General features: G+C 45.0%; 1 protein-coding gene across 1 annotated transcript; it reads right to left on the reverse strand.

Annotated features, from left to right (window-relative positions):
* Positions 1 to 1,595: 1,595 nt before the first annotated feature.
* Positions 1,596 to 23,112, reverse strand: LOC138666208 (uncharacterized). The gene is made up of 3 exons (XM_069754448.1): positions 23,001 to 23,112; positions 3,333 to 3,914; positions 1,596 to 1,651 (listed from the first exon to the last, which is right to left on the reverse strand). The coding sequence occupies exons 1-3, from the start codon at positions 23,050 to 23,052 to the stop codon at positions 1,596 to 1,598; spliced, it is 690 nt and encodes a 229-aa protein (XP_069610549.1). The 5' UTR covers positions 23,053 to 23,112.
* Between the last annotated feature and the right edge of the window lie 1,008 nt (positions 23,113 to 24,120).

The following is a 24,120-nucleotide window of genomic DNA, read 5'->3' on the forward strand; positions in this document are numbered from 1 at the left end:
AGTGCTCCAGAAAGGAGTTCTGTTCGTCAGTTCCAGACAGTGGTCTGATGAGGATAGAGGGTCAACGGAGTTGTGCATGCCCTCAGAGCTGCAGCTCCCAGAAAGAGACACCGAAAGGCCGAATTGTATTGCAGCGAGCGTGAAGGAAGTCGAAGCAAAGGAGAGGATACCAGAAGGGGACCAGCCCCGCTCAAACTGTCTCCTTCTGAAGCGCAATATCCCGGTAGCCGGAACACAGAGGGAGTAAGGACGTCTACGCCTTATTTCATAGACCGGCAGGACAGCTAATTGCAGGTTACCAGTCCGCACCTACACCCAGGAGGCACGGTGACACCTACAGAGCCGAGTTATCTAAGAGACCCTATAAACAGGCTCAAGTCACCAGTCATACGGGTTTTGTCCTATCCTATATGGGAGACAGAGAGAACGAAACACCACATCTGTGAGACCCTTATGTGAAGCCACAGGCAGTAAGGGACTACACCACCGCAGCGCAAGGGAAGGCAACTGATTTCCACCTGGACAAGGGAACTCTGGACTTGCCTCCAAACCGGCCAGACTCTGCCTGCCCTGTGATCTGGTGCCCTGGACTGTGGATGCTGAAGTCTTCAGTAAAGGTAAAGAGACTGCAACCGTGTGTCCTCGTTCTTCTTTGCGCCTCTGACCATCCACCGTCTACACACCGGGAAGCCCTGGGGACATACTTCACCTCTGGGAAGGTATACCATCTAGCTGCCATAACATCACCCCAGCTGACCCCTTAAACCAGTGTCGGTCACCCTGACCGAATACCACAGGTGGCGTCACGAACATAAACTCTATCCCTTTAAAGACTTTTCCCCTTTAATATGGATGTCCAGGGCCATGGACCAAGTCAGCCACCGTGACATCCCCCTGTGAACCGCAGGACCCGGTACCGAGTATCCCACAGCCCTTGGGGGGCGATCCAATACTATGTGTGAGTATTATTTAGGCTCTATATAGTGTTGTTATTTTATGCTCTTTACTGCACTATTATGTAGTCACCGTATAAGATACTGTGTGGTGGTATTCTTTTGGCTATGTATAGTACAGCTATTTGGACTCTGTACTGCAATATTATGCAGTCTCTATATATGATACAGATATTATTTAGGCAGTGCATAGTGCTGTTATTTTGGCTCTATATTCGCTATTATGTGGTCTTTATATATGATACTATGTGTGAGTATTATTTAGGCTCTATATTTTATGCCCTTTACTGCACTATTATGTAGTCACTGTATATGATACTGTGTGGCGGTATTATTTAGGCTCTATATAGTGTCGTTATTTGGGCTCGTACTGCTCTATTATGTGATCACTGTATTGCATACTGTGTGGCGGCATTGTTTAGGTTTATTAAGTTTATCCGAGCTGTGTATTGCACTAATATGTGGTCACACTATTATAAGTACCGGTATATCTGTTACTGTCATTTAAGAAAACGATGCTGCTATTTATGGACACTTTATACCTAACAACCTCTGGTATGTTGTGATTTGAAAAGTGATTTTTTTTTTGTGGGTCCCCCAAAGTGATCACAAAAACTTACAGACAAAGCTGCCAACAATGAATCAGATGAAGAGATAAATGGCAAAAAGCATCAGCAGGACGGTTCCATTCAGAGGACCTGCGGAGAAGTAATAACTTTATAGTCTACAGTCTGCCGACTTCTCGTATCATTTCAGTTTTGCTCTCAGCTTTGTGTTTGGGTCTTCCGTTGGCGGGGAATTGAGTTCTCCACCCAGCCATGCTGTAGATAGAAATGTTCCAGGTACCAAGGTGGATAACATTGCCCTGCAGTGTTGGACTGGGGTTCCAAGGGCCCACCAGTAACACTGACTTTAGGGGCCCACCTGCATACAAATATTACACTACCCTCGCTCACAAATGTACCTATATCTCTATATAATAATAAACTGGGTAGTTTGTTTGATTAATGAATGATGAGATGCTGCTTTTTTCTATACAGAATCAATTGAATTATGCAAAGTACTGCTCATACAGTGGGGTTGGGGGACAGATTTGTACAGGGGCCCACCGGGGGATTCCACCGTTACCCTATGGGCCAGTCCGAGCCTGTTGCCCTGGACTGCCCCGTTCAATCTTACCAGTGACAATAATTCTGAATAATTTTCTGCCTCCATATGGCACGTGGTATTGTAGCACGTCGCCACCTAGTCACATAAATGTTCAGGACAGTCTGGATGAGACTTCGTATTTGTAGGAAAATATTCATTCAAAATCACCATATTTTATGAACATTCCTACAGAAAAAAAAGGAAATATCCTATTCACGGCTCTGTGAGAGACAGAGAATGAGGAAACATCATTGTTTTATTAATGGTAGCGTGGAAACACGTTTGGAATCTCTAACGAGGCACGTTATCAGTTCTCTCTCCCGGATACAATAACATAGATATCGCTTCCTTCCTGCTTTACAAAACTACCTGGCACCTTTCTGCTCTCGGCTCGTATCACAAGGAGCCTCGTTTGTACTTTTTTTTTAATTGCATTTCTAAAAATATTTCTAAAAATTATTAATTTTAAGGTTCCCAAACATCTAAGTCATCTGTACCGACTCCCCCATACACATACAAGGGAGGCTCAGCATGTGTTCTCCATAGGGAGAGTGGAGCATCATCCCCGGGGGGCAACTTATCTCCACGATTTACAAAAGGATCGCATGGTGATCCTCATTTATTGGGAAGAGTCGGCACTTGCCCCTATACATTAGCTGGTCGCCCATTCCTGACAAATCAGTGGCTTTGGTCAACTATCGTATTTGGGGGCCTTTAGACTCAAGACCACCATGCACCCTCCACACAAAAATTCCCACAAGGCTATGCAGTAAGTGGGATTATGTTATTTCCAGATCTGTACTTATTGGAAACATGCATGTGTCAATTGGTGCCAAAGGTAGATGCATTTTTTCAATTCGTAGAAAAAAAAAGGAAATTTAGGGCAGCGTTAATTTTTAAAAGGTTTGGTATTCTTGATTAGCCTGTTTTTGTTCAAAGAGTTATGATTTTATAGAACCTTGATGATCATAATCTCAGCGAGAAGCATTTAGGAAGAGTTCAATCTCCCTGCAGTGCCTCCGCAGGGGAAATTAGGTATTGCATGTTTCTCATTGACATCTGTGTTCAGGCTCTGTAATACATGGACAGGTTGGGTCCTCCAGGCAGACGACATATATTTTGTGGGCGCTTTTTCTGAATTGATTTGAGCGTGACTTGAAAGGGGCACCTCACCAATTAGCTCTAAAAGGGTACTACTTGGGTTTATATAGGCTTTTATGTTTTACTTACATAGACCAATCCGACCATTTATGGGGGAGGTGTTTTGGGACGATGTAGGTGTGAACGTAGCTTGCACGTTCATGAAAACGTTCGTAGAGTTGACCATCTTTTCGATGCGTTGAAAGCTTTTAAACATAAAGCTGAGATAAATTGTTGTGATCCCCATCCAGGGAGAATATGTGGGCACAACGACTAGCGTGTTCTCCATAGAAATTGTCAGCATTAGTGTCCCACTGGTGACATTTGTTGTGTAGGTGAAAGTTTTTTCATGGTTGACTACAGCAACCAATGTTACATGCAGTTCTGGCCCATTGTCCTGTGATTTGCAGGAGACGTTCGTTTCGTTGGGTTTGTCGCAGTTCTTGATCTCCTCAGCTATGATGGAGAAGAGGCATGGGTTCTCTCCAGACATGGTCAGATCTGAGGACACAATCTGCGCGCTCCCGTTCTCAGATGGAGGTATGGAGACCAAAGCGGTCAGATTAACAAAAATGGCCTCATTGGTGACAGATAATTCACTTTTTCCAGGTTTATTTGAAAACTTGAGATCCAACAGGTCATTTTTGATCAACTTACCGGACACAGAGTGAGCTGTTGGGGAAAAAATGGAACATCTGTGAGATCAATAAAGTATCATAGTCACCTTTATCTAGCATTACACTAATACTGAGTAGACCATAGAGTGACCCACTCAGGGTGGACCTTTGACCAATGGCCGAAGAACTTGTAGAAATAGCCTTTTCCGAAAGCCATACCATTGACAAAAAAATTGGAGCTCTTCTCCATTGAAGGATTTGTATAATACCAAGCTTAAAGATTTTCCCTATTGATAGGTAAGGGGATGATCTATTGCCCGCTTGGGGGTCCGACTACCATCTATCCTGAGAATGAGCGCCCCATCAGAATGGAGCATAGGTCGAGCATACTCATCTCCGCTCCAATAAATCTCTCGGGTTCCGTTCTCGGAATCGATGAAGGTTCCGGCAGTCGGACTCCCAGTGATTAATTATTTAGCCCTTATCGATACAAGATCATTTATTAACTTGGTACAAACATTTCAAAGTATTGATTCGCCATCAGGAGAGTGGAGACAAATTTTAATTTCTCTGATAAAAAAAAAATGTTTATGGTATTTTTTTTCTATGCAGATTTACTAAAATATCTTTATTGTGATCTGAGAATTATTTTTTTTTAAAGAGAATCTATCATCAAAATTTTGATATGAGAGAAGCATGATGTAGGGGCAGAGACCCTGATTCCAGCTAAGTATACCTTACTAGGCCGTGTGCTGCAGTTTTGATAAAATCACTGTTTTATCTTCTGAAGATATAGCAGTTCCCTGAATGCTGAGCCCTGGATAACCCCGTCCACACCACTGATTAACAGCTTTCTGTGTACACTGTGCATAGGCACAAAGCTGCCAATCAGTGGAGGCGTCAGGTTATACAGAAATTATGAATATGGAGGACTATCTGGTAGCAGGTTTACTAGTCCACTAGTGATTTTATCAAAACTGTAGAAAGCAGCCAGTAAGTGACACAGCACTGGAATCAGTATCTCTCCCCCTACATTAGGTGGCAAAAACCTGGTGACAGATTCTCTTTAGTACAGAACTCCAGACCTCTACCAATAATTAACATTCAGTGAGATTAGTAATAAGCAGGTCCCGTGACAACCTTGTGACAACAAGCTGGTAAATATCCGTCAGTACAAGAAGCTGATGCCAATAAAAGCCAAACAAAGCAAGCGGGATATGTTGGCTAAGAGAAACCAAGGGCAAAACAATAATGTAACTGGAGAAGAAAGTGCTTTGGCAAAGTTGGCCGATTACAGTAACGGGGTCACTCCCTGATGAAGTGACGCACTAAATGCACATCGTGGTGCGTGGCACAGAAACAAAAAACTGTCACTCAATATGACAGCAGAGAGTCAGTGCTGCCCTTTCTGGGGTACTATGAAGTTTTGTTGCCACTAGGATCCTGCTGATTATTAACAATGAGAGTCAGTGCTGCCCTTTCTGTGGTACTATGAAGTTTTGTTGCCACTAGGATCCTGCTGATTCAATCATTGGTCTATCCTCTCTTTGTCTTTGTTCCTCATTCATTTTGGTCTTTTTCTCTAATAAACTTTTGTTTGTTTTTTTGCAGTTGGCATGGTGTCCATGTATAGATTATACTTTTATGCATTTATTTTTATTTTTTATATTTAATTTGTTTGTTAATACATTATTATTTTTCATTCTTTACGTTTTTTTTTTTTGTTTTTTTTTCTTTTTTTTGTATAGTTTATAGTACTTTTTCATCTGTGGCACTTATTGTGCATTATGCTGTCTTACCCTCTCTTTTATGGTTTATTTTGTCACCATATTCTTTTTGTGTTTGTTGTTATTTTATTTATTCTCTCTTGTGTGTGACTCATATCTGTGTGTGTCTGTAGCCTTTATGTCTGGTTTGTTTATGTCCCGGTATAATCTCATTACAAGGGGTCTCTTTTCTGCTGCCCTCAGATACCTGCCCCCTTCCTGTACATCCATGGTATATTACACACAATGCGCTGCGCTGAAACACTCGGGCGCATGCGCATTGTGTAGTTCTGGCAGAGACGTCTGCCGTACATTCCTTTCCGCCCTCATACGCGTCATTTCCGGTTCCGGCCCTCGGCGTGTTGCGCTCTTGTCCTGACCTGATATGAAGGTATTTAAACTGGTTTTGATGATGTGCACATCACCCTTCCCCTGACGAAGCCGTCCTTGTAACGGCGATACGCGTGGGGTCTGTCCCCACTCTGATCCTAGCCTCCCCGCTGTCTGTCCTTCTTACGGCTCGGCTTTTGTTGCTCCATATGGCTGGACCTGGTACCTGTCTATATGCCTTGGGTTCATAAGCATTGCAGCTCCATATGTTAGAGCGCTGGGTATATCCGTATTTGTGTTTTCATCTTTACCCGGCGCTGTCCCAGATAGGTGACCATATTGCTTCAGGTACTGATCAGTGTCGATAGCCTCTGTTTCCACCTTGGTATTAGGTTTGTTCCTTTACATACATTAGTTATTTGGCGGCAGTGTGTGTATATGTAGGAGGCATTGCCATACGTGGCTACCTTGATGTGTTGTATTCTATGTATGGTTACTATATTTTCTTACCATTATATGCATTCTTCATAGGATACATGCAGGGGCTGACTGGCAAATTTTGGCCTGGGGGGCAAGCACACAGCAGTGGCCCATGAGGAGCGGCTCATCCTTAAAGGGGTTGTCGGATATAATGCTACATGTCTACAGTCACTATGTGTGAATCCTCATATCGTGCGCACTGTGCGTTATGAGGATTCTCTGGTGCCGGCAACAGGTGGTCTTGTGACCACAATCATGCAATATATATATTCCCAGCCACATTTCGACTAGACGGTTTTGGGCCTTGTTCAATACAGTTGCATTCGCCATGCAAGTCTTGTCGGCATGTGACCGCATGTATGCCAATCACAAACTTGCAGCCAGACACATGCCAAATAACCACAGCTCTGCGAGCAATGTGAGATGCACAAGTCTACAGTCACATAGAATGACACAGAGTGAATGCACCAATGACACATACACACACAGCCCCACTGTATAATGACACATACGCACAGCCATAATGTATGACACGCACGGCACCACTGTAAAATGACACACACACACACACACAGCCCCACTATATAATGACATACACGCACGCAGCTCACACACACGCATGCAGCTCACACACACGCAACTGACACAAATGCATCACACACATGCAGCCATCACACACACAGGCAGCCAGGGGTGGATTAACGGTAGCCAGGGCCCCGGGCTGTTCAGACACTGTGGGCCCCCTCGGTCATGTGACGGGGGTCATGTGACGGGGGTCACGATATACCTGAACCAGATTATTCCAGAAAAAGGGCCGGGCCCTACTCTACTGTAACCTATTAAATTTTTGTTAAAATATGCAATACAATTTAGGAATATTTTGACCAATATCACATACAAGGAACAAATACCACTGCACCATGACCAGACCACAAATTACAACCACAGTGATCGAATAATATCACATACAATGAACAAATACCACCGCACCATGTCAAGACCACATATTACCACCACTTGGTGACCAAATAGCACACACAAGGGACAAATACCACAACACCATTTCCAGACCACATATTACCACCACATAGTGACTGAATAGTACAATACTGATCAGTAATAAAAAAAACAAAAAAACATAATACTATCACCATAAGTGCCAGTATTCACAGGAGATCTGTACTTAGTATGCAGTGTCTGTGTAGAGGTAATACAGAGATCATTGGTGACATTGTACACAGGACCTCTGTATATAATTTATAGGTAATACAGTGATCACTGGTGGTATTATACACAGGAGCTCTGTATATAATGTATAGGTAATACAGTGATCACTGGTGACATTATACACAGGAGCTCTGTATATAATGTATAGGTAATACAGTGATCACTGGTGACATTATACACAGGAGCTCTGTATATAATGTGTAGGTTATACAGTGATCACTGGTGACATTGTACACAGGACCTCTGTATATAGTATACAGTGTATAGTGTCAGTGTATAGGTAACACTGACTCACCAGTGATGTCTCTAGGTGAACTCCTTCATCTTTCATCCAGCACAGACTGCCATCATTTCTTCCAGCCAGGACTCGTTTCTGCAAGAAATAACACAGTTATCTCGAGCTCCGCTTGCAGAACACATTACTTAATTTTTCACAACTTCTACACAACACCACATGAAGAAAAAAAGGCGACATAGTGTCACTCTGCACAGTAACAGGCCTGCCTCCCCCCCCATTTAAAACAGTATACTAAAAAAAAAAAAATAAATACATCACTGCAGTAATAATATCCCTTAATTAGCCCCTATGGTAATAATCCCCATCCTGGCCCCGTATATCTAATTCCTGGCTCCAGCCATATGTTCTCGCATCCTGCCCTCATGAGTATCCATTCTACTCCATATGATCTCCCCATCCTGCCCTATAATCCAATCCTGCCCCATGTCTTTCATTCTGCCCCATGTCTCCAATCATGCCCCGTATCTACATTCTGCCCATGCCTCCAGTCCTGCCCCCAGTGTGTCCAGCATATTACCCCCAGTGTGTCCAGCATATTAACCCCAGTGTGTCCAGCATATTGCCCCAGTGTCCAGCAATATGCCCCAGTGTGTCCAGCAATATGCCCCAGTGTGTCCAGCAATCTGCCCCAGTGTGTCCAGCATATTACCCCCAGTGTGTCCAGCATATTACCCCCAGTCTGTCCAGCATATTACCCCCAGTGTGTCCAGCATATTACCCCCAGTGTGTCCAGCATATTACCCCCAGTGTGTCCAGCATATTACCCCCAGTGTGTCCAGCAATCTGCCCCAGTGTGTCCAGCAATCTGCCCCAGTATGTCCAGCATATTGCCCCAGTGTGTCCAGCAATCTGCCCCAGTGTGTCCAGCAATCTGCCCCAGTGTGTCCAGCAATCAGCCCCAGTGTGTCCAGCATATTACCCCCAGTGTGTCCAGCAATCAGCCCCAGTGTGTCCAGCAATCAGCCCCAGTGTGTCCAGCAATCTGCCCCAGTATGTCCAGCATATTGCCCCAGTGTGTCCAGCAATCTGCCCCAGTGTGTCCAGCAATCTGCCCCAGTGTGTCCAGCAATCTGCCCCAGTGTGTCCAGCATATTACCCCCAGTGTGTCCAGCAATCTGCCCCAGCGTGTCCAGCATATTACCCCAGTGTGTCCAGCAATCTGCCCCAGCGTGTCCAGCATATTACCCCCAGTGTGTCCAGCAATCTGCCCCAGTATGTCCATCATATTGCCCCAGTGTCCAGCAATCTGCCCCAGTGTCCAGCAATCTTCCCCAGTGTCCAGCAATCTGCCCCAGTGTGTCCAGCAATCTGCCCCAGTGTGTCCAGCATATTACCCCCAGTGTGTCCAGCAATCTGCCCCAGCGTGTCCAGCATATTACCCCCAGTGTGTCCAGCAATCTGCCCCAGTATGTCCATCATATTGCCCCAGTGTCCAGCAATCTGCCCCAGTGTCCAGCAATCTGCCCCAGTGTGTCCAGCAATCTGCCCCAGTGTGTCCAGCAATCTGCCCCAGTGTGTCCAGCAATCTGCCCCAGTATGTCCAGCAATCTGCCCCAGTGTGTCCAGCATATTACCCCCAGTGTGTCCAGCAATCTGCCCCAGTATGTCCAGCAATCTGCCCCAGTGTGTCCAGCAATCTGCCCCAGTGTCCAGCATTGCCCCCAGTGTGTCCAGCAATCTGCCCCAGTGTGTCCAGCATATTACCCCCAGTGTGTCCAGCAATCTGCTCCAGTGTGTCCAGCAATCTGCCCCAGTGTGTCCAGCAATCTGCTCCAGTGTGTCCAGCATATTACCCCCAGTGTGTCCAGCAATCTGCCCCAGTATGTCCATCATATTGCCCCAGTGTCCAGCAATCTGCCCCAGTGTCCAGCATTGCCCCGAGTGTGTCCAGCAATCTGCCCCAGTATGTCTAGCAATCTGCCCCAGTGTGTCCAGCATATTACCCCCAGTGTGTCCAGCAATCTGCTCCAGTGTGTCCAGCATTGCCCCAGTGTGTCCAGCAATCAACAAACTGAGTTCTCACCTTACCAGCGCTCCAGGCGGCGAGCTCCCTCCAGCAGCGCGCATTCGCCGGCGACTCACAATGACGTCAGACGCCAGCGACGTGTGCGCTGCGCGTGCGCCTGCGGCCGACTTCAGCTGCCAGCCTCCAATTGGCTGGCGGCTGTTGTTGTTAACTATTGACGTGCGGGCTCGCGCCCGCACGTCAATAGGAAACCGCCACAGCGCCGGTAGGGGCCCGGTGAGCAGATGAGACGGGGCCCGATGCGGGCCCCCTCTCTCTGCCAACCGGGCCCATATATGATACGCCAGTCAGGGCACAGGCAGTAATGCCCTGATGGTGGCGGGCAATCTGTGCGGTAGCCCAGGCCCCCCCCCCACCACCACTTGGCCCTGGGCTACCGCCTATATTGACCCTCTTATAATCCGCCCCTGTTCACGCAGACATCACACGCATGCATGCAGCCATCACACACATAAATGCAGCCATCACACACATGCATGCAGCCATCACACACATGCATGCAGCCATCACACACACATGCATGCATGCAACCATCACACACATGCAGCCATCACACACATGCAGCCATCACACACATGCATGCAACCATCACACACATGCAACCATCACACACATGCATGCAGCCATCACATACACAACACACCAGATACCAGGCTCATACACACATCACACACTCTCCTCTGTGGTGCAGGGGCGGCTGATGTCCATGTGCAGCTCTTCAGTTTCTCCTGCTCACAGCTCTGCACTGTCCGGCACCTCCCCCGTCTCTCCTTCTCTGCCGGGATAACAGATAAGAGCAGGAGAAGCTGGAGCTCCGTGCACACACAGGCCGGTATGCTGAGTCTGACCTTTCATCTTGATTGCTGCTGGCTCTCTCCCTCAGAGTGGCAGCGCCGCACAGGAGCCTGCTCCTCACATACCCCTGCAGCCTACATGTCGGCTGCTGGCGGGATGACGCCACCGCGCACTACAGGTGGCGCTATGTCTTGCAATCACTGCTACTGCTAATCCTCCAGCGGCCCTGTGCAGCTGCTTAGGCACCGGCCCGGGGGGCATATGCATTCCTGCCACCTGGGCCAGTCCGCGCCTGGATACATGCCTCTGCTTGGCTATTAATACCTTTATGGATCATTGTGGGGTTCTTTGATGTTTTCATTGTTGATTTTAAATGTTTTTATTTATACATCAATAAAGTTTGCCTTGTTATATTTTTGATTACGTATTGTGGTGTGCAGTGTTTTGGAGTGGCTCTTTCTCTTTTTTGTGGTCATTATATTATGCCACTCCTCTGCACCCCTTTTACTCCATATAATATTCAGTAGTGCGCTGGTATTTTCCTCGTTTGACTATTGTTGTTTGGGCATTTCTTTGGTGCCTTTTCTAGCTAGCAGCACACAGCTTATTATAGCTTTTTGTACTTGATATTCTTTGTACCTAGATTTTATTATTGGTAGGATTTGTTTGGAACTCGCTCAGGGCCCATGGATTGGGACGCACGGGAGGCGGCATGGAGGGCCACTTCCTCACAGGCTTTCATGGAGACCAGTAATCTGTCGGGAGACTCCGATTTTTCGGGTCTCACTACAGAATTGATTGCCTCACAAAAACATGGCATCAGGCTTCTCTGGAACATTCGATGTTTGGAGGAGTATTTGAAATTGAACATTATACCCAGGGGACTTAGGATTTCTATTTTTCCTGCGTGGGAACCATCCCCCACTTTTCGCACTGTATGGGAACAGGGTCTAATACATTGTTCAAGTATTCTAATTAATTTGCTCATCACGCACGACAGAGAATTATTAACTACCGTCAAAGCTGATATCAAGAGCCTTGAAACCAAATTGAGTAAATTTGATGAGGCTTCTCAGGTTCAGCCCTTTAGAGTTACACTTAAGGACTTGCTGGACAAGTATGACAAGGAAATTATGTCCAAAAAGCGCTCTAAATTTGCAAGGGACAAAAAAGACTTTGATGATAAGATAGCATTTTCCTGGACACATCATGGGAACAGACGTCGAGGTCGTTATCGTGGGGAAAGAACTATCAGTACCGAGCGACCAGTACCATCTACAGATGCACATTCCTCTAGTGATTTTTTGTCATCGGGAGGAAGCGATATCGACCCAGGACCAGGAGGGGACGTAGGAGGCGCATTTACTCGGACAATCAGCAGTCACAACTACAGACCTCCGCGTCGCAACCCACGGAGACAGTTCCGCAAGTGACTCTTTTGGATTCAGAAAAGACCTGTGAGTATATTCAGGAGGATGCCCTCCAGATTGTTAATCTTTCCACACATGTTCTTTCTATACATGAGACTTCTGTCCTGTCTAAAGGCCTAACCTTTTCGCCAGTTCACCAGATGGACAAATTCACTTTGATTAAAGATTTGTTCTTATTCTGTAGAAAAATTGTTCTACAGGTCCTACATAACAAACCTCAAGTTACCCCCCTTTTGGACCAGACTGAACAGAATGTATTTCAAGATCTCATGGATCTGCTTAATGAAGGACAGGACACTGCAGGTAGGTCCAGATTTCCACACAGGAACAAATCTCATGTATCGCCACCTTTCTCTATTGTTCCTGCGGTCAGGATATTTTTTGAAATGGCCAAAAGGGACATTGAAGCTTTGCCCATCAAGATCCCTGTTACTCATAATTTGACACTGCTTGAGAAACGGGCCTTGTCTGACCTCAAAAACAACAACGAATTTATTATTCGTGAGGCAGATAAGGGGGGTAACATTGTCCTTTGGCCTCACGATCTTTATGTGGAAGAAGCACATAGACAATTGGATAATGTCAGATACTATCAGAGACTTCCATCAGACCCCACGGGTGTTTACTCTACGAAATTGAGAACATTAATTGACAGAGCCCTGGAACTAGGGATTATCAACACAGGTGAACGGGATTTCATTTGGGTAAAACATCCTACTACGTCCACTTTCTACATGCTACCCAAATTGCTTAAAAATATTTGCAAGCCACCCGGACGTCCAATCGTCTCTAGTATAGGTAGTTTATGCGAGAAAGCATGTACCTATATTGATTTTTTCTTGCAGCCCCTGGTTCTGGAGCTTCCGTCGCATATCAGGGACACGTCACATTTTATTACATCCTTACAAGGTGTTACCCTGGCCCAAGGTGAGATCATGGTTACATGTGATGTGGAGTCCTTGTACTCAAACATTGCCCATGATCATGGTCTACAAGCTGTCTTATATTTTCTGGACTTACAACATGACTCAGATAGGCTACATGACTCTTTTATCGTGGATTTGCTTAATTTCATTCTCAAGCATAATTTCTTCCTATTTGACAGGAATTTTTACCTTCAAGTCTCCGGCGTGGCAATGGGGGCCCGCTGTGCCCCTGCTTTGGCAAACCTTTTTCTAGGATGGTGGGAATCGACTATCGTCTATAATTCCACATGGTTTAAATCTAAGGTACGTTGTTGGTCCAGATATATTGATGACATCTTTTTCATTTGGGCAGGCTCCCAGGAGGAGGTCGGGATCTTTATAAATTCACTTAATGAGAATCTGTACAACATCTTTCTGACCTTTTCGTTCTCTCCCACTTCGGTGAGCTTTCTGGATCTCAACGTTATGTGCTGTGATGGTAATTTATCAACTTGCCTATATCGCAAACCTACTGCCACTAATAACATCTTGGAATTCCGCAGCTTCCATCCGTTTCACACGAAAAAGGGGGTCCCTATTGGACAGTTCCTCAGATCCAGGAGGAACTGCACGCTGGATGATGACTTTCAAAAGGAAGCGCACGACCTGACTAGAAGGTTCAAAAAAAGGACCTATCCTAACAGATGTATCTCTCAAGCATACCAGAGAGCTAATTGCTTGTCGCAGGTTTCCTTGTTGGAACCAAAGAAGAAACCGCCAGATAAATCTGTTCGCTTTATCACTGGGTATAATACCCATTGGTCCAAGGTAAGAGACATTTTGCAGAAACACTGGGGCATTCTTACTATGGACTTGGCAACATCGCAAGTTGTCAGTGAACGGCCTTTGATCACTGCGAGGAGGGCGCCCAATCTAAGGGATATTCTTACAAAAAGTCATTATAACAAACTAGAGAACATGGAGTACAAAAAGCACCAACTGATTGTAAAAGTAAAACAATCATTTTATTAATACATTAAAAACATACAAAAGCAGCCCAATCTGAGGGCAAAATACCATAAAGAGGAAAAATAATATACATATGTATAGGGAACCTACTAATACAGCAGACTCAATGGACCAATACTACAATATATGTACGGGTGGGTACAGTTAATCCTGAGTATAGTGAGAAGGGGGGAGAGATACACTCTATATAGGTCTAACATCCAGACTCCATGTGTAACTATATACGGATGCTACCTTAATTACAAAGTCCCCATATTCACCACACCTCTAGATCGGATACCATCACTCACCCATAATAACAAGTGTCCTAGGTCCTCCTGCTGACCCCTTGACGCGCGTTTCGCACGAGTGCTTCTTCAAGAAGGGGAGTAGCGTGTGTTGTGTCCCCTGAGTTTATATAGCACTACCATAAATTGCCAAAAGCTGCGGCGCATGCGCCCCGAGGAGCGCAAAGCGGAAGTGTCCATCCAAATCTGTGACCGTCAATGCGGTGTGCGCCTGCGGCGAAATCTCGCCGGATGACGTCACAGAGCAAGCGCACATCGCATCGGGAGAAGACCACTGGGATGAATCAGCAATGCGCTGATCAGGATACGCATGCGCACTATGGCATACCTAACTGTAAGGAACCCGGCATCGGCCATGTTTGTGAGGTGAAGAGTGCTACGTGCCACGGATGTAGGGAAGAAAGGGGAAGTGGTGAATAAGTAACGCCCACAGAGAGGGGCGGATTCAGCCCACTTACGTTGTTGAACGGGGATGCACAGGTCTAAATGTACTCCCCGCACCCCGGCATAATGGATGGATACTAAATTGCTCAGAACCGCGCCTGCGCTCCATGGCGTCCATAATGTTGGAGACCATGGTAGCAGCCATGTTTGGGGATGCAAATATGCTAAAAGATAAAAAGCAAACGTGGGCATAAAAAATAATAAATAATAAATAATAAATAAATAATGTTGTGTGAATGAAATCCAACACTAACAGAAAACGTGCGCTATCAGCTAAATGCTGTGAAAAAGACGTCCACAGGTCTATCACAAAGCTCCCTACTCAGCAGGTGATATTCCTGGTGTATTAGGTGAGATTTAGTAAGAGTCTTAATATATACTGAATATGCAAATAGACTTTAATGTTAACTAAAACCCTATCATAAAGTGAGAGGGGAAAATTCACCTTAGTGTTATAAATAGGTCCATATACTAATTATGGACGTAATAAGGAACACAATAACTATCTGTATACATAAAGTGACATAGTGCATGACATAATACTTAAAGACATTAAATAATAATCATAGATATTTTGTCCATTCAATCGTGATATGCCAATAGGTTGGAATGGTCCCGATGCGACTCACAACGTAGATCATCTTCCGAACTGCGCGACAGGTCAACGTTGGGATATAGACACAAGTACAGCGTCGCCGTCAACGTAGATCCCAAACGGCACAGATTCAACGAGGAGCATGCGCATAGCGCCAAAGGCAATAAGGTAAGTGAACACTACAAATTAAAAACAAAACATGACACAACATTAATAAAACGCTAATTTAAAAAATAAGGTGGAAAGATATCAGAACGAGATATATATTTATTTATATATATAGTAAGATATCTGCTGAACAGCGAACATAGGCAAAGGTGGATACAGGCACCTACTTTATCACAATCAAAGAAAAAGGTGGTATAAATCACAGAAAGGAAGCAAAGGATAACTTCTCGTTAAGGCCCTTCGGAGCCATGGTGTCCAAGGTGGCAATCCACCGACACTCATGTTGTGCTAAAATTCGATTTAAATTTCCACCCCGAATACCCCCATGAATGCGGTCTATGCCCCGCACCTTAAGTCCGCTGGGGTCAGATCCATGGAAGGATCTAAAATGTTTAGGAAGTGTCTTAAGAGACGCCAAAGCCTCGGCGTCTACAATGTCCAGAGCTGCCCTAATTAACTGTACCCACCCGTACATATATTGTAGTATTGGTCCATTGAGTCTGCTGTATTAGTAGGTTCCCTATACATATGTATATTATTTTTCCTCTTTATGGTATTTTGCCCTCAGATTGGGCTGCTTTTGTATGTTTTTAATGTATTAATAAAATGATTGTTTTACTTTTACAATCAGTTGGTGCTTTTTGTACTCCATGTTCTCTAGTTTGTTACATGCTTTAGGAGTAGTACACCTATGATTATTTTGGTTTCATCCATGTACGTACGGAGAGAGCAGGGCCTTTGCCCCTCTCAGTCTGGTTACTTCGCTAGATTTGTTGTGATTTTTGTTCTAAAAAGTCATTATACTAGGCCCACTACAAGATTGAATCGTGGTATTACATTGAAAGGCTCCTTTCCATGTGGAGAGTGCAACATCTGCCAGTATATGCATCCTGTCAGGGATTGTTTCTCTAACCCGACTGACTGTACCAAACATGGGCTTAAATCTTACATCAACTGTAAGACTACCAATGTAGTCTACGCTATCATCTGCCCGTGCCCACTTATATATGTGGGGCAAACGTCCCAAGAACTGCGCCGACGCATTCAGAAACATCTTTCCACCATCAATACTGCGTCGGTGGATGCCCGTAGGGAGAAGCTTCTCACCACAGTGGCATCCCATTTTTTATTACATCATGCGGGCAGGCATACAGGCACTAAGATTGTAGGTCTGGAGCATATCAGAAGTTCGGGTAGGGGGGAGTCCCTTACTCGTAAACTCTTACAAGCGGAAGCCCGCTGGATTTTTTTGTTACACTCTACTGCGCCTTCGGGCATCAACGAGGATCTTCTTTTTATGGGCTTTCTAGGTTGAACAACCTGTTTATTATCATTTTTGTATCTCTCCAACCAGGCTGGTTCGACGTCACGGTTCCACTCCTCAACTTTTGTGTCCGGACATTATACAGCAGTTTGGAGGCAAGGACTCAAGCATTATCCAGTTTTTCTTCTGTTTTCTTCTCCTCGTCGCATGGGATTTAACATCAAGTTCCTCAGCAATTCTGTTTGCTTTTTGATTTCTTCTCCTGGGGTTTTACATCAAGCTTTTTAGCTTGGAAGATGGTCCGTTTAAATTTAGATGTCTATATAGATCTGCACTTTGTATTTCACATTTATTGGTATGCATTATGGTTTGTACCTTTGTCGGATTTCATATGTCTACGCTTGTCTTATTTAGCCTTTGCTAGCTCAGTGTTAGGGCTAGATGAACAAAAGTATGTGGTAGTAGCGGCCTTAGTACGTATCTATATACTGTAGATGGGACTCCAACTGGATTTTGTCCACTCATCTCCTATATAGGTCTATTAACAATGAGAGTCAGTGCTGCCCTTTCTGGGGTACTATGAAGTTTTGTTGCCACTAGGATCCTGCTGATTCAATCATTGGTCTATCCTCTCTTTGTCTTTGTTCCTCATTCATTTTGGTCTTTTTCTCTAATAAACTTTTGTTTGTTTTTTGCAGTTGGCATGGTGTCCATGTATAGATTATACTTTTATGCATTTATTTTTATTTTTTATATTTAATTTGTTTGTTAATACATTATTATTTTTCATTCTTTACGTTTTTTCTTTTTTTTTTTTTTTTTTCTTTTTTTTGTATAGTTTATAGTACTTTTTCATCTGTGGCACTTATTGTGCATTATGCTGTCTTACCCTCTCTTTTATGGTTTATTTTGTCACCATATTCTTTTTGTGTTTGTTGTTATTTTATTTATTCTCTCTTGTGTGTGACTCATATCTGTGTGTGTCTGTAGCCTTTATGTCTGGTTTGTTTATGTCCCGGTATAATCTCATTACAAGGGGTCTCTTTTCTGCTGCCCTCAGATACCTGCCCCCTTCCTGTACATCCATGGTATATTACACACAATGCGCTGCGCTGAAACACTCGGGCGCATGCGCATTGTGTAGTTCTGGCAGAGACGTCTGCCGTACATTCCTTTCCGCCCTCATACGCGTCATTTCCGGTTCCGGCCCTCGGCGTGTTGCGCTCTTGTCCTGACCTGATATGAAGGTATTTAAACTGGTTTTGATGATGTGCACATCACCCTTCCCCTGACGAAGCCGTCCTTGTAACGGCGATACGCGTGGGGTCTGTCCCCACTCTGATCCTAGCCTCCCCGCTGTCTGTCCTTCTTACGGCTCGGCTTTTGTTGCTCCATATGGCTGGACCTGGTACCTGTCTATATGCCTTGGGTTCATAAGCATTGCAGCTCCATATGTTAGAGCGCTGGGTATATCCGTATTTGTGTTTTCATCTTTACCCGGCGCTGTCCCAGATAGGTAACCATATTGCTTCAGGTACTGATCAGTGTCGATAGCCTCTGTTTCCACCTTGGTATTAGGTTTGTTCCTTTACATACATTAGTTATTTGGCGGCAGTGTGTGTATATGTAGGAGGCATTGCCATACGTGGCTACCTTGATGTGTTGTATTCTATGTATGGTTACTATATTTTCTTACCATTATATGCATTCTTCATAGGATACATGCCTCTGCTTGGCTATTAATACCTTTATGGATCATTGTGGGGTTCTTTGATGTTTTCATTGTTGATTTTAAATGTTTTTATTTATACATCAATAAAGTTTGCCTTGTTATATTTTTGATTACGTATTGTGGTGTGCAGTGTTTTGGAGTGGCTCTTTCTCTTTTTTGTGGTCAATATGACAGCAGGTCAGCGCGGTGAAAGCAATCACAGGGGCCCACTGCAAAGTCCTAATTACACCCCCCTCCAAAAAAACCAAAACAGTATTCGGAAGTTCAGAGGAGTAATCAGGGTCATATCTCCCAACTTTTAATAACAGGAAGAGGGGCATGTGATTGTGCCCCTTCTGAAGACCCTTTGTGTTCTCACTCACTACGATAATCTTTTCATGGCCCCAACAGAATATGAGGTCCCCAAAAATGTCCTTTCACCACACAGTATGATACAAGCACAGTAAATTCCTTCACAGTACCCCGACATGCACAGCATGGTGCCTCCACAGCGACTCCCCCACACATTATGATGCTGCCACAATGCCTCCCGGAGTATGAGGGCTCCCACACAGTATGATGACCCTGACAGCCATCCACACACAGTATGATGACCCTGACCGTCCTCCATACACAGTATGATGACTCTGACAGCCCTCCACACACAGTATGATGACTCTGACAGCCCTCCACACACAGTATGATGACTCTGACAGCCCTCCACACACAGTATGATGACTCTGACAGCCCTCCACACACAGTATGATGACCCTGACCGTCCTCCACACACAGTATGATGACTCTGACAGCCCTCCACACACAGTATGATGACCCTGACCGTCCTCCACACACAGTATGATGACTCTGACAGCCCTCCACACACAGTATGATGACTCTGACAGCCCTCCACCACACAGTATGATGACTCTGACAGCCCTCCACACACAGTATGATGACCCTGACAGCCCTCCACACACAGTATGATGACTCTGACAGCCCTCCACACACAGTATGATGACTCTGACAGCCCTCCACCACACAGTATGATGACTCTGACAGCCCTCCACACACAGTATGATGACCCTGACAGCCCTCCACACACAGTATGATGACTCTGACAGCCCTCCACACACAGTATGATGACCCTGACAGCCCTCCACACACAGTATGGTGACTCTGACAGCCCTCCACACACAGTATGATGACTCTGACAGCCCTCCACGTGCAGTATGATGACCCTGACAGCCCTCCACACACAGTATGATGACTCTGACAGCCCTCCACACACAGTATGATGACTCTGACAGCCCTCCACACACAGTATGATGACCCTGACAGCCCTCCACACACAGTATGATGACTCTGACAGCCCTCCACGTGCAGTATGATGACCCTGACAGCCCTCCACACACAGTATGATGACCCTGACAGCCCTCCACGTGCAGTATGATGACCCTGACAGCCCTCCACACACAGTATGATGACCCTGACAGCCCTCCACACACAGTATGATGACCCTGACAGCCCTCCACACACAGTATGATGACTCTGACAGCCCTCCACACACAGTATGATGATTTTGACAGCCCTCCACCACACAGTATGATGACTCTGACAGCCCTCCACGTGCAGTATGATGACTCTGACAGCCCTCCAGCACACAGTATGGTAACCCTGACAGCCCTCCACACACAGTATGATGACCCTGACCGTCCTCCACATGCAGTATGATGATCTGACAGCCCCCCACATGACCCTGACAGCCCTCCATGCTCAGTATGATGACCCTGACAGCCCTCCACACACAGTATGATGACCCTGACAGTCCTCTACGTGCAGTATGATGACCCTGACAGCCCTCCACGTGCAGTATGATGACCCTGACAGCCCTCCACTTGCAGTATGATGACCCTGACAGCCCTCCACATGATCCTGACAGCTCTCCATGCTCAGTATGATGACCCTGACAGTCTTCCACATGCAGTATGATGACCCTGACAGCCCTCCACGTGCAGTATGATGACCCTGACAGCCCTCCATGTGCAGTATGATGACCCTGACAGCCCTCTACATGACCCTGACAGCCCTCCATGCTCAGTATGATGACCCTGACAGCCCTCCACACACAGTATGATGACCCTGACAGTCCTCCACGTGCAGTATGATGACCCTGACAGCCCTCCACGTGCAGTATGATGACCCTGACCATCCTCCACATGCAGTATGATGACCTGACAGCCCTACACATGCAGTATGATGACCCTGACAGCCCTCCACATGACCCTGACAGCCCTCCATGCTCAGTATGATGACCCTGACAGCCCTCCACATGCAGTATGATGACCCTGACAGCCCTTCATGTGCAGTATGATGACCCTGACAGCCCTCCACATGCAGTACAATGACCCTGACAGCCCTTTACGTGCAGTATAATGACCCTGACAGCCCTTTACGTGCAGAATGATGACCTTAACAGCCCTCCACACACAGCATGATGACTGACAGCCCTCCATGCCCAGTATGATGACCCTGACAGCCTTCCACGTGCAGTATGATGACCCTAACAGCCCTCCACATGCAGGGGAGGGGGCAAATGCCGCTCGGCCGCTATGGATGGTACCCACCTGTTACAGGTCTGCATTTATTTAGATTTATCTTTTCGTGTGCTTTTAAGCCTGACTGAGTTTTTGTTGCGCCAGGTCTATCACTTCTGGCTCAAGAAACACGTCAGTGGAGGTGGCTCGTATGCTTCGTAATAGTGAGATCACATACGTCCAGATCTCAACCCAATCCAACACTTGTGGGTAGTGCTGAAGAAAAACTAGTATACTGTACATACCCAAGAGAGGCAACCAGTATGCACCAACTTTGCAAATGTGTAGAAGAGACATGGGATCAAATTTTTAGGTTTAGACATGCTTGAATCTGATCGAGAGCAGCCCAGAGGGATTCAGGCAGTGGTGAAAGCCAAGAAGGATTTACAAAACACTAACAAAATACTAAAAATTATAATTTAGACTTTTAGGAGTAAAACAGAAACAATGCAGTGACATGACAAGAATCTGCATATCTAATCATATGCTAAATAGCAAGTTAAAGTTATGCATGAGATATCCAAGATGATTGTCTATAAAATGATGGTAGTCTGACAATCCTAGCAGTAGTGGACGGTGAGATGTGGAGCCTGAAAGTCAAAAGTTCAAAACATTGTTACCCTTTTGCTCCTCAGTGTAAAATGTTACCCAATGTTCTAGATCTATGACCCCCAGCTCCAAAATTGTATGTAATAAAGAATCATCTTCATTCATTGTGTGTAATGAGTCATTAATTCATGTAACGCGTTTCGAAGTCGGGTTGACGCCTTCATCTGGTAGAGTCACACATTGTATGAAGGGATAAAGGTCCAGAGAACATACACCTTTGTCTTCACTCTGTGGCATTGCCCGGGAATCACCGCTCTTTTTCCTGTTAGGTTTGAATACGTTTCTTCCCCCCGGCGTGTGTGTCAGTGGTCAGAGCCGCAGCCCTTCATTCTTATTGAGTTGTGCTTGGTCACAATCCAAGCATATACAATCCTTTGCTCACTGTGTCCTATACTGAGGGTAACACACTTGGAGTGCCTTTTTTTTCTCTTTTCCTTGATACTAAATAGGAATATATTTTTGTACTATTATTACCTCTCACTGGAAAACGTGACGACCAGGTTAGATACAGATGTATTCCTCCTAGAACAGATATGTTCTTTATGATCTGAAATCTTTTTGGTCCTATTTAAAGAGGATCTGCCACCTGATCAATTTACTTAAATGAATTGTAAGAATCCCTGAGCTCCCCTGATTCTGCTATTTTTTTTCCATTTTGCGTTGCGTCACTCGATTACAGAGATAATCACATTTGTTGCTTTTTGAGCACAGTATGTGAAATCTCTGCTTGTAGTGCAACTGGGCGTTTCCTTTGAATTTTGTCTGGGGGTGTACACTTTCAAACCTCCCTCCCAGACCAATCAGCATCTGATCTAGCAGTTTGAGACTTCTAGTAGTGTGATTAGCAGTGTCTCGGAGGGAGGTTGAAAATGCATGACCCACACAGAAAACTATGGAGAAACAACCAGTTAATATGCAAGCAGAGATTTCACATACTGCACTCCAAAAGCAACAAATGTGATTATCTCTGCATTGGAGCGACGCAATGAAAAACAGAAAAAAAGTAGCAGAATAAGGGGAGCTCAATGATTTTTCCAAGGAATATAATTAATTTTTTTGGAGCAAGTGATAGGTACTCTTTAAGCACCCATGTTGAAAAGCAAAAACCCATAGGGCAACCCTTTATCTGAAAATAAAACCTGTAACCAATCAGTGTCAAACTATTGCTCTAGTCTTCCCTTACCGATTGTACAGAGGACCAGCACCATGAAGGCTTCCAGTCTACAACTCCTCATTCCACTCTTTGTCCGGGATCACTTCTTGAAGAACGTCTGAACAACAAGGTGATTTAAATGAAATCAGCTCCTAGTCATTCACAACTTTATATCAAGAACTCCGGGTCTTATCAATGCAAATTTCACTGATAAGTTCTGGTTGCCAACATATTGTTTCTCCAGGAAACAAGAGCATAATAGAATATCGTCTACTGATTTTTAACTTAGTTTGATGAACAATAAAAAATAAGATTGTGGTACCTTGTTAGCCAGAAAAATCGATTTTTAAAATGACAAAAAAAATCACCTTCATACGGTAACTGAATAATACCGCCATACCATGATCATACAATACCTCTGTACAGTGACTGAACAATAGTACCATAAAGTGGCTAAATTGTACCACTATATTTGATTCTGATTGTATCCGATCAGTCATGTCCGACCCTTGGATAGTCTGCAGGCCAGTTTTCGCCGAGCTTCCTTGTTTTCATGGCTTCTTTCAATTGCTTGATGTTTATTACTGCATCATTCTTGATGGTATCCATCAGGCCTTCAATCTCCCGTTGCCTTTTACCACTGACCACTCTGAGTAGCAGTTCACTTTCTAGTGAATTTTCCCTCATCAAGTGTCCAAAGAAGGTTAGTCTCTGTCTGGTGATCTCGCTTTCTGGGGACATCTCTGGGTTTAGAAGATCAAGAACATCTTTGTTGGTGATCCTCACTGATCGCGGAATTTGTGGAAGTTTTCTCCAACACTACAGCTCATAGGCATCAACTATTTTTCCATCTGCTTTTGTGAGTATCCACATCTTGCAGCCATAGTTGGGAAGTCTTTGATGATGATTGAGACGTTCTTTCGCTTCGATACCTGGTCCATGCTCACCATGGCTGCACACCCCAGAGCTATTTTACACTTGATCTTTGCTGTCATACCGCCATTATGATTATAGAGGGACACAAAAAAATGAAGCTGGCGACCACCTCTATTACTACAGCATTGATCTTTATATGGACTTCCTCGTTGGTGGTGGGCATGATTTTGGTCTTCTTGATGTTCAGATAAAGTCCCATGTTCTTGTTTTCTTC

Source organism: Ranitomeya imitator, chromosome 2 (genome assembly GCF_032444005.1).
Source record: "Ranitomeya imitator isolate aRanImi1 chromosome 2, aRanImi1.pri, whole genome shotgun sequence".
Lineage (NCBI taxonomy): Eukaryota > Metazoa > Chordata > Amphibia > Anura > Dendrobatidae > Ranitomeya > Ranitomeya imitator.

Coding starts and splice junctions, on each gene's coding strand:
- LOC138666208 (XM_069754448.1), bottom strand. CDS start 23,052: ATGAGGAGTTGTAGACTGGAAGCCTTCATGGTGCTGGTCCTCTGTACA. Junction 3,915..23,000: donor GCTGGTCCTCTGTACAATCG/GTAAGGGAAGAC, acceptor TTTCCCCAACAG/CTCACTCTGTGTCCGGTAAG. Junction 1,652..3,332: donor AAATGGTCGGATTGGTCTAT/GTAAGTAAAACA, acceptor ACTTCTCCGCAG/GTCCTCTGAATGGAACCGTC.